The sequence below is a fragment of the Condylura cristata genome, unplaced genomic scaffold (genome assembly GCF_000260355.1).
Source record: "Condylura cristata isolate star-nosed mole 26May11 unplaced genomic scaffold, ConCri1.0 scaffold00021, whole genome shotgun sequence".
Taxonomy (NCBI): Eukaryota; Metazoa; Chordata; class Mammalia; order Eulipotyphla; family Talpidae; genus Condylura; species Condylura cristata.
The window spans coordinates 30,818,213-30,828,096 of record NW_004567122.1 but is presented as its reverse complement, the minus strand read 5'-3'; the positions used below and the strand labels follow the sequence as shown (position 1 = coordinate 30,828,096).

General features: G+C 45.2%; 1 protein-coding gene across 1 annotated transcript in view; it reads right to left on the bottom strand.

Annotated features, from left to right (window-relative positions):
- Nucleotides 1–9,571: 9,571 nt before the first annotated feature.
- LOC101625947 (protocadherin gamma-B5-like) overlaps nucleotides 9,572–9,884 on the bottom strand; it is a 2,457-nt gene continuing 2,144 nt past the window's right edge. Inside the window, exon 2 of the mRNA XM_012727775.1 lies at nucleotides 9,572–9,884. Within this exon, the coding sequence (XP_012583229.1) occupies nucleotides 9,572–9,884 (313 nt within the window).

Genomic DNA, 9,884 nt, shown 5'->3' with positions numbered 1-9,884 from the left:
AAAACCTTGCCTAAAATAAACTGATAAAATATTAGAGAAGATACAAACACGAAACTCACCAGAGTTAGCTTCTCAGGATGTGAAGTCAAATCATGCTCACTCTGAAGTGGAATTAAGGCCCCAGAGGAATCACCACAAACTACATCTTGAGTAGATTGCAAGGGCTCATTACATTTTAGGAAATTAAACTCCGTCTTGCCAGATTGGGCAACGCACAGATTGTAGGAGTAAGGCAAAGTCCCTTCCATGTAGTTGGGAGGAACCGCCGGTCCAGACTTGACACAGAGACCAGGCTGAAAGCAGCTCCCCCAAGCAGAGTGGCTGGAGGACCACCTCAGGCGCAGGGCAATGGCCAGAATGACCGCCAGCAGGAAGAGCACGGAGATCAAGGCCAAGGCCAGCACCAGGTAAAACTGCAGCTCGGCCTGGGGGTCTGAGGGCTCAGGCCGGTCACTGAGGTCTGGCAGAGCCTCCTGCAGGCTGTCTGCGAAGACCAGGTGCAGCGTGGCCGTGGCCGACAGGGGAGGCTGGCCCCCGTCGCGCACGGCCACCAGCAGGCGCTGTCTGGCCGCGTCCCTGTCGCCCAGCGCCCGCGCGGTGCGCACCTCGCCGGTCCGCAGCCCCAGGCTGAAGAGCCCGGGCTCGCTGGCCTGCAGCACGTGGTAGGACAGCCAGGCATTGTGTCCAGAGTCAGCGTCCACCGCCACCACCTTGGTGACCAGGTAGCCGGGCTGCGCGGCGCGCGGCACCGTGTCGAAGAGCGCGGAGCCGTCGGGGCCCAGCGCGGGGTAGAGCACGGTGGGCGCGTTGTCGTTGCGGTCGCCCACCAGCACGCGCAGGCTGGCGTTGGTGCTGAGCGCGGGCGCGCCCTGGTCGCGGGCCTGCACGGTCAGCTCGAAGGTGCGCAGCTGCTCGTGGTCGAAGGCGCGCTGCGCGAACACCACCCCGCTGTGCGCGTTCACGGACACGTAGGACGACAGCGCCTGGGGCCCCAGGTCGCTGCCCACGATGGAGTAGGAGACGTGGCCGTTGGGTCCCAGGTCGGGATCAGAAGCGCTGACTTGAGCGATGGAGGAGCCAGGAGGGTTGTTCTCAGCCACGTGGACCAAGTAGGAGGCCTTATGGAACACTGGAGCATTATCGTTGACATCTGTGATGTGCACGGTGATGGTAGTGTTAGAGGAGAGTGGAGGCTTACCCCTGTCAGTAGCTGTAATGGTGACGTTGTATCCCTGAATCTGCTCTCGGTCTAGGACCCCATCTGTCACCAGCTTGTAGTACTTATTATTAGAAGAATAAATCTTGAAAGGAACACCGCTTCCTATATTACACCTGACCTCTCCATTTTCTCCAGAATCCAGGTCACGTGTTTTGAAGAGGACAATAACTATTCCTGGAAGGGAATCCTCCGAAATTTCTTCCGAGAGAGAAGTGATAATTATTTCTGGCCTGTTATCATTTTCATCTAGGATTTCTATGACGACTTTACATTGGGTAGACAGACCACCTCCGTCCTTTGCCTCCACTTCCATGGTGTATCTTTCTGTGTCCTCAAAATCCAATGACTGATTATTCTTAATCACACCCGTTTTCTCGTCCAAGTAGAACATGTGCCTTGTACTCTGAGCAGTGCTCCTGAAGTAGTAGTTAATTTCGGCATAGACTCCCTCATCCTGGTCAGTGGCTGTCACCTGCAACACGGAGGAGCCAGGGGGCAGATTTTCACTAATACTGATTCTATATTCGTCTGTGTTGAACACTGGGGGATTATCATTGGTGTCCCTGACAATGATTTCTATTTGAGAGGTGGCACTTCGCGGCGGGTGGCCTCCGTCCAAGGCAGTCAGTATCAAGCGATGAGACTGCTGCACTTCGCGGTCCAGGGATTGCTCCAAAGATAACTCTGGATATTTGCCACCATCTGAATTAACTCTAACCATTAATGAGAAATAAGGGTTAGAATTGATCTGATAGTCGTTTATTGAATTCATGTTTATATCGGGGTCAGTGGCAGGGTCGAGGGATATTCGTGCGCCTGGGGATACAGATTCAACAATTTCTAAATGTATTTCCTTTTTATCGAACTGAGGCGCATGGTCATTAATATCCTCAACAACCACCACGATATGAAAAACATTTAAAGGATTTTCCACCACGGCTTCCAGCTGCAACTCACAGCTTCTTCTCTCTCTGCATATCTGCTCACGGTCTATTCGGTCCTTCACGAGTAAGTCCCCGCTCTCCGCGTCTACATGGAAAAGCAGCTTCTCAGCGCTAACTCGCAGCTTCCGAGCTGTCACGTCCCGGACGCTGAGCCCTAGGTCCTTGGCGAGGTTCCCCACCACCGAGCCCTGGGCCAGCTCCTCGGGGATGGAGTAGCGGATGGGCTCGCCGAGCGCGCAGTAGAACAAAGACAGCAGGAAGGCAAACAGTACCTGCGGCCGGCCGGCCCGGCGCCTCCGAGCGCAGCTCCCTCCCATCGCGCGCTCTAGTTTCCCCTTGGCTTGGTCTTTTCGGAAGCCGAAGACACTGCAGTCCACTCTGTCTCTAGAAGAGCATTCGTCCAAGAACAGGCGGAGAGCTAGGAGTCCAATTATGCTGGCGAGAGAGAGTGCGCGGCCAGGAACCCCAGTGCGTAAGCGGGTTTCTTTCCTTTCTCGGTTAGTGGCGGCGCAGGAAATCCCAGACTAGAGGCTGGGGAATCTCCGGCGTCAGCACTTGCCCAGCACTGGCCGACAGCGGCGCCCAGAGGCCAAATGTGGCATCGCAGCCTGACACTTTGATTTTGAATCCAGTTGATTGCCACCAATAGTATTAAACGGACGCCTATATATTGGTTGTTTTACAAGAAAATTGTTATGAAATCCTCAGGGATGAATAAATAGGGATTAGTACTGAATTTTGATATTACCATCACCCAGCTGCAAAAGTGATCAAAACAAGGCCATTCTTTTAAAATATATATTGTATTCCCTCATAAAAGTAAATCCAAGATATTCTTCTAACTAACTCTCTTTTTAAGATGAATTATTAGAGGAGGAAGAATTTTAAGCTAGTTATGTGATTAGTTACCAATATACCATGTTGGTATAGTTGAAAAAAGTGAGAATTAAGTAAATGAGAATTTGGAATTTTCTGCGCTCTTTCCATGCAGTATGTGTTCTCTTTTTAAAGGCAAGCGACACTTTTATGGATGAAAATAGTAATTACTTATCATGACATGCAAACATTCAATATCTATGTTTTAGTTTTTTCCAAATTAACATACTTTAATGTTTATGAATGTTAAGTAGTAGAGATTCTGCACTTGGACAGAAATTTTTTAAGATTTATTTTTACTTATTTATGTCAACAAGAACTGTGGCATTGGACAGAGGTGGGGGAGGGTGATGGGTAAGAGGATTCACCAGAGAAAAAGTAGGGAACAGAGCAGGTGGATCTACTGAAACACACTACTGAGGGAAGCAGTGGTGGGCAAGACAGGAGAGGTCTACTGTGCAGGTGGGTCAGCTCCCTGTTGGGGATCAAACTCAGGCTCCATTAGCTGGGGATAATTTGACAGCACTGAGACTTTCTGGAGTAGAAATTTTTAAAGTTTTCCTAATTGCATGGCTAAAAGCATAACCCTAAAGAGCTATTTTTCCCTACAAATTTAAGAAATACAGTATTTGAAATAATTACAGTGTCTACATGTCATGGATTTTCAGACATTTAAACCCTTATTTTCTTACAGGTAATTCAGTAAGTTCAGAAAATAATTACAAATAATTTATAAGTTCAGAAAATAATTACAAGACAAATATAATATTCTATCTCCACAGAACGGGGAGAAATCATCAGTGATTATGTTTTACAATCGACTGTGCCATCAAATTCAATCTTAATTTCAAAATCTCCTAGAATGTCAGGTATTACTTGTAACTTGACACTAACTTTCCAGTCAAATAACACATTATTGTTTTATTTACAGCTAAAGGTCAGAAAATAGACCTTATCCGAATATATTTTCCTAAACTATTTACCACATCTAGATTTATTCCTAGACAGGAACGCTGGAGAATAGAGCCGTAAATAACAAAGAGTTGGGGGAAATTTTATTTCCCTTGTTTAGTACTCTTTCATAACCCCTCTTGACCAGAAAGCACAAACATTTCAAATATTAATAATTTGACAGTATATATAAAGAAATTAAAGACTTTTGAGACTATGAGTAGTAAGGATGTTAACATTTTCCCATTGAAAGAATCAAAATGCTTTAATAGAGTTTGGAAATGGATGAAAACCAAAGTTTGAATATTTACCAGAAATGACCCTTTATTGCAGCCTCTATAAATCTGTGACCTAAAAACCAGCCCCTTGTTGGCTTGTAGTAGAAACAGAAGGGCAAACATAGTGGATGTGGGCTTTGGTAGTTTTCCCTAGGAATACTTTGTTTTTCCCATTAGTTTACATTTACAAAATTAGTACCAGTTACAGGAATGTTTTTAAACTCAGATTGTCACAATGGGGCACTGGGCAATCTAATAATAATCTATAATAATAAATTTCAAGAATGGAAAGCCAGCCATAGAATATTAGTGGTGATCCACAGTAACCAGTCAGGGACCCTCATCCAAAAAGCCCAGCTAATGACCATAACAATTACTCTCATGAGGAAGAGGTCCAACGACCATTGGCTAATTATGAGAAAGTGAAAGTGAAATTATTGACGTCACCAATAAATACATCCTATAGATGTTAGAGGAAAACTTAGAACCAGTGGACACACAGGTAAGAAATATGATCAAAGTGCAAACACTAAAAGAAAAAACAATTGCAATAGAAATTAAAGGAAAACTGAACTCACAGGAACCAAAGGTGTGTCTTCTATCGGAAACCTGGAATCATCTGGAACGCACAAGGGCTCGCTTTTCTCACAGCTCTCCTGGCTGATGAGCGTGTCCGCATAGTTGGGTTGCGGAAAGATAAGATGACTCTTCCTTGAGTCTGCAGTGAGGGAGACCTCATGCGAGTAGGTCTGCAGGAAAGCCCGCACCCCGTCCACGCCCACAAAGTGCGAGGCAGGGAGATCTGCCAACCCGCCTCCTGAAGCCCGGAGCAGGCGTGACATGTGCCAGCGCCGCAGCCTGAGCGCCATGAGCATGATGACAAAGGCCAGGAAGACACAGGAGACCACGGCCACCGCCACCACCAGGTACAAGGTCAGGTCGGAATCCTCAGAGTTGGCGGGGGTGCTGATGCTGCCCAGGTCAGCCAGGACGTCTGGGATGCTGTCGGCCACGGCCACGGTGAGCGTGACCGTGGCCGAGAGTGGGGGCTGGCCGTGGTCCTGCACCACCACCACCAGGCTCTGCTTGAGCGCATCTCTGTCCAGCAGGGCGCGCGCAGTGCGCACCTCACCCGTGTGCAGCCCCACTGAGAAGAGCCCTGGCTCGCTGGCCTTGAGCAGGCGGTAGGACAGCCAGGCGTTCTGGCCCGAGTCCCTGTCCACCGCCACCACCTTGGTCACCAGGTAGCCAGGCTCTGCGGAGCGGGGTGCCAGCTCCACACCTGTGGATCCATCTGTGGGGAGGGCAGGGTACAGGATCTCAGGTGTGTTGTCGTTCTGGTCCAGCACAAACAGGCTCAGTGACACGTTGCTGCTGAGTGGAGGATCCCCACTGTCTCTCGCCCACACCTGCATTTGAATATCCCGAAACTGCTCATAGTCAAAGGAGCAAAGAGCATATAGCACTCCAGTGTTGGAGTTGATGGAGACATAGGAGGAGAGCGGTGCTCCCATGATGTTGTCTTCAGCCAAGGAATAAATAACCCTGGCATTCTCTTTGCTATCAGCGTCATGGGCTGTCAGTGAGAAGATGGAGGTACCCCTCAGGTTGTTCTCAGGAAGGTAGACTGAGTAGGAGGCTTGAGAGAAGGAGGGTGGATTGTCGTTTATATCAACCACCTGCAGGCTGATGTGAATTTCTGTGGACAGTGGCGGTGTTCCTTTGTCGGTTGCAGTCATTGTGATGTTATATTCAGAGGCTTTTTCTCGGTCAAGAATTTGGGTTGTCAACAACCTATAATAATCTTCTATTGACTTTTCTATTCGAAAAGGTAGACTGTCTTGGATGGAACAGACGACTTGGCCATTTTTCCCAGAGTCTTGGTCATGAGCATTGAAAAGAGCAATTACTGTTCCTTGAGGAGCATCTTCCCTCACCGGGCTAAAGAGAGATGTAATGGTCACTTCAGGCCTGTTGTCATTTACATCCTCCACTGAAATGAGCACTTTAGCCCACCCCTTCAACCCCCCGCCATCTTCAGCTTGTATTTCCATTTCATAAAATGCACATTCCTCATAATCTAGACTCTCCGTGGTTGATATTTCCCCAGTATTTCCATTAAGCTGAAACAATGGAGACTGTTTTCCACTGATCTTCCAGAATTTATATGCCACTTCTCCATTGGCTCCCTCATCCGGGTCGCTAGCTTTTACAGTAAGCAGTCTGGTGCCCGGCGGCACGTTCTCTGGGACTTTGACTCGATAAATCGGTTGAGCAAAAACCGGGGCATTGTCATTCGTATCCAGCACTGTCACTTGGATGTGCACTGTGCTAGAGCGACGGGGGTCTCCGCCATCAAAGGCGGTGAGGACCAGGTGGTGAGCAGCCTCTTCCTCTCGGTCCAGGGTGCGCTCCAGCACCAAAACTGGGTTTATAGTTCCATCGTCTCTAGCTTTTGAGTCCAAGGAGAAGTGGCGGTTGGGGCTGAGCTGGTAGCTCTGGAGGGAATTCATGCCCACATCTGGGTCAACAGCCTCTGGGAGCGGGTATCTTGTTCCAAGGGCAGCAATTTCGTTAATTTTTACTTCCAGATTTTCTGCTTGAAATTTGGGAGCATTGTCATTCTTATCAGTTATTTCTACTTGTAGTCCATGAAGCTGCACTCTGTCTTCAACTAGAACTTTAAAGTTAAGCAGACATCTCAAGCTCTGAGCGCAGAGCTCCTCCCTGTCTATCCTTCCCGCGGTGACCAAGCTGCCGCTTTGGGAGTTCAGAGCAAAGAGCTGAGTCCTACCTTTGGAGATGATGCGGACTCTCTGTTCCGTCAGCTCCTGGGGCTCCAGTCCCAGGTCCTTGGAGATATTTCCCACTATATAGCCTTGTGCTGTCTCTTCAGGCACCGAGTAGTGGATCTCGCTGGCCCTGGTCTCCCACAGCCTTTCCAGGAAAAGGCAGAGCAGGACCAGACCTCTGTGCTGCCGGCGATTCACTGGAGCAGCCATTGTAGCTTCACTATGGGATTTCTTTTTCCAGACTGCTCTCTGTCACGCTAATTCTTTGGATTCCTTCTTCCTCCTGCAAAATTTGGTGATCCTTTTTCTTAAGAGAACCTGCAGTACCCCACGTTAAGAGGCTGTTTTTATGTAGCTCGGGAGTCGGCTGTGGGGATCTCCGGTGCTTTGTGTAGTTTCAACTCCTAATATCCAGATACAGCGGGATTGAGCTTTTCTTAGAGTTGGTGAACAGCGGCGCTCAGAGTCCTAAGCAGTTACTACACCCACTGAGATAAGCAATTCTTGATTATGGATGATTGAATGAAAAGGAAACACTACTGTCTTCTAATGTGATTTTAGATTTCTTTAATTGTTTCTTGTATTTATATCCATTTTTTAATATCTTTGTTGGAAAGTGTATGGAATGAAATGTATTATTAAATTGCTTCCCTCATTATTATTATTTTTTGCTATCAGATTAATTCATTCTTACAGACTTTTGCTCATTTTCTCTTTAGGCATGTAAGTGATTCTAATTTCCTGGTCATAATATTTCATATTTTTTCTATATGTAATTATCTATTTACAATTGCAACCCTCTGGAAATATTATTCATATATTTCTAAATTATATACATATATGCTTATGTATGTACATTACACACATAAGTTCTAGTAAATAAATACATATAGATTATTCACTTTGAGTTTATTTTATAAGATTAGTTTTTATAGTAAAATTCTGGAGTATGGTTTTCTTAAAATTCTGTTTGCAAAAATAGTTTCAATTAGGAGAAAATATTAATTTTCTCACTATTGCTTAATTTTAAAAGGATTGATTTTGAATTTTTACATATTCATGATTAAACTTTCATATATTATTTTTTAAGTTTTTATGTGACTAATGTATTTGCAAAGGCTATGGAATTTGGAAAGCTCAACTGAACAAACTAGACATTGAAAAGCAGGTCCTCATTTCAAATCATTAAGAAATTGTACAACTTTAAGATAGTTTTAAACCTTATTTTGATGGTCACTTAAAGTTACTTAATAATTTTGGAGAAGGAACATAAGATGTAGAACAAATTATTGCCACTCGAAATTAGGTGCAGTTACAAGTTCAGTGTGTTAAGAAACTGTTTGTAAAGTCTCAATAAACAGTTCATAAAGAAACTGTTTATTGGCCCTCCCTGGTGGTGCAGTGGGTTAAAGCACAGCTAAAGCCACTTCCACATGAGTTCGATTCCCGCCTGCCCGGGAGGAGACCACATGGCGTGGCAGACCTCTCCTGACCTGCCCCCTGCTCCCCTCAGCAGTGTACTTCGTCCATCTGCCTGTTCTGTTCCCCACTCTGTCTCTGGTGAAGCCTCTGCAGCCCCTGCACCTCTGGCCTGTACCCCAGTTCTGTATGCATAAATAAATAAATCGTTAAAAAAAACAACTGTTTATTGAAGCACTTTGTAAGGAAAACCAAGCAAAAACTGGATACTTTTGTAATTGTATGGAATTAGTAGTTTTGCCTTATCATAAATAATTAATGATTCTCCTTCCTTCTAGAAGATGACAAAGACCGTGAGAAAACATGTTGTCATTCATGTTTAGAGCTCCAAATCATAAGCCAAATCCAGTGAATTTCCTACCATTCTTCCTTAAAAACTATAAGCAAGTGAAAGCAGCATTGGTGTTTCCTTTCCTGTTACCAAGTTTCTTCTGGTAACAATAAAGAACAGAATTACCCATTCAAGAAAACTTGAAGGAAGTTTATGATTTGACATTCTGATGAGCAGCACTGAGTGGCTCACTCACACACACAACACAGAGTATTCTTTCTAATTATTTTAAGGGATGCAAAAATCACAAATAGATATAAGAAATGAAGAACAAATATAGGAAAGGGATGGAAACAGCACTAGTGGTATCAGTGAATGTAAATACCCAGCAGTAACTTTTATTTTAACTGATGTATTAAATGGTTGCCCACTTGAAATTTAATACATAATAATGTATTAAATAATGTAATAATGTATGCTTACATACATCAATAAAAATATAAATAAACGAAACTGTTAGAGAGTAAATTTCATTATTGTTGGAAAAAAGAAATGGGTATTCTACCCACTCACTATGAAAATTCAAACTCAGTAGGATGACTATTTTATGTCATATAACTACTCTTAATTCACCACTCACCATGAAGAAAAGAATTACAAGTTTTTGATAAGGTTCATTATGCCTTAGACAATTTACTTGGAAATATAATATGTTTTCATATAAATATAGAATTGTGAAGATGATAAAAAGGAGCCCATACTTAAATGAAACTTACCTCCTGGGAAGTCGACTCGCTGCCGTTGCAAAGTGGAAACAAGGCCCCAGATGTTTCATCACAAAGTATATCCTGCCCTGAAGTCAACTGCTCATTATATTTTAGAAAATTAAACTCCGTCTTGCCAGATTGGGCAACGCACAGATTGTAGGAGTAAGGCAAAGTCCCTTCCATGTAGTTGGGGGGAACCGCTGGTCCAGACTTGACACAGAGACCAGGCTGAAAGCAGCTCCCCCAAGCAGAGTGGCTGGAGGACCACCTCAGGCGCAGGGCAATGGCCAGAATGACCGCCAGCAGG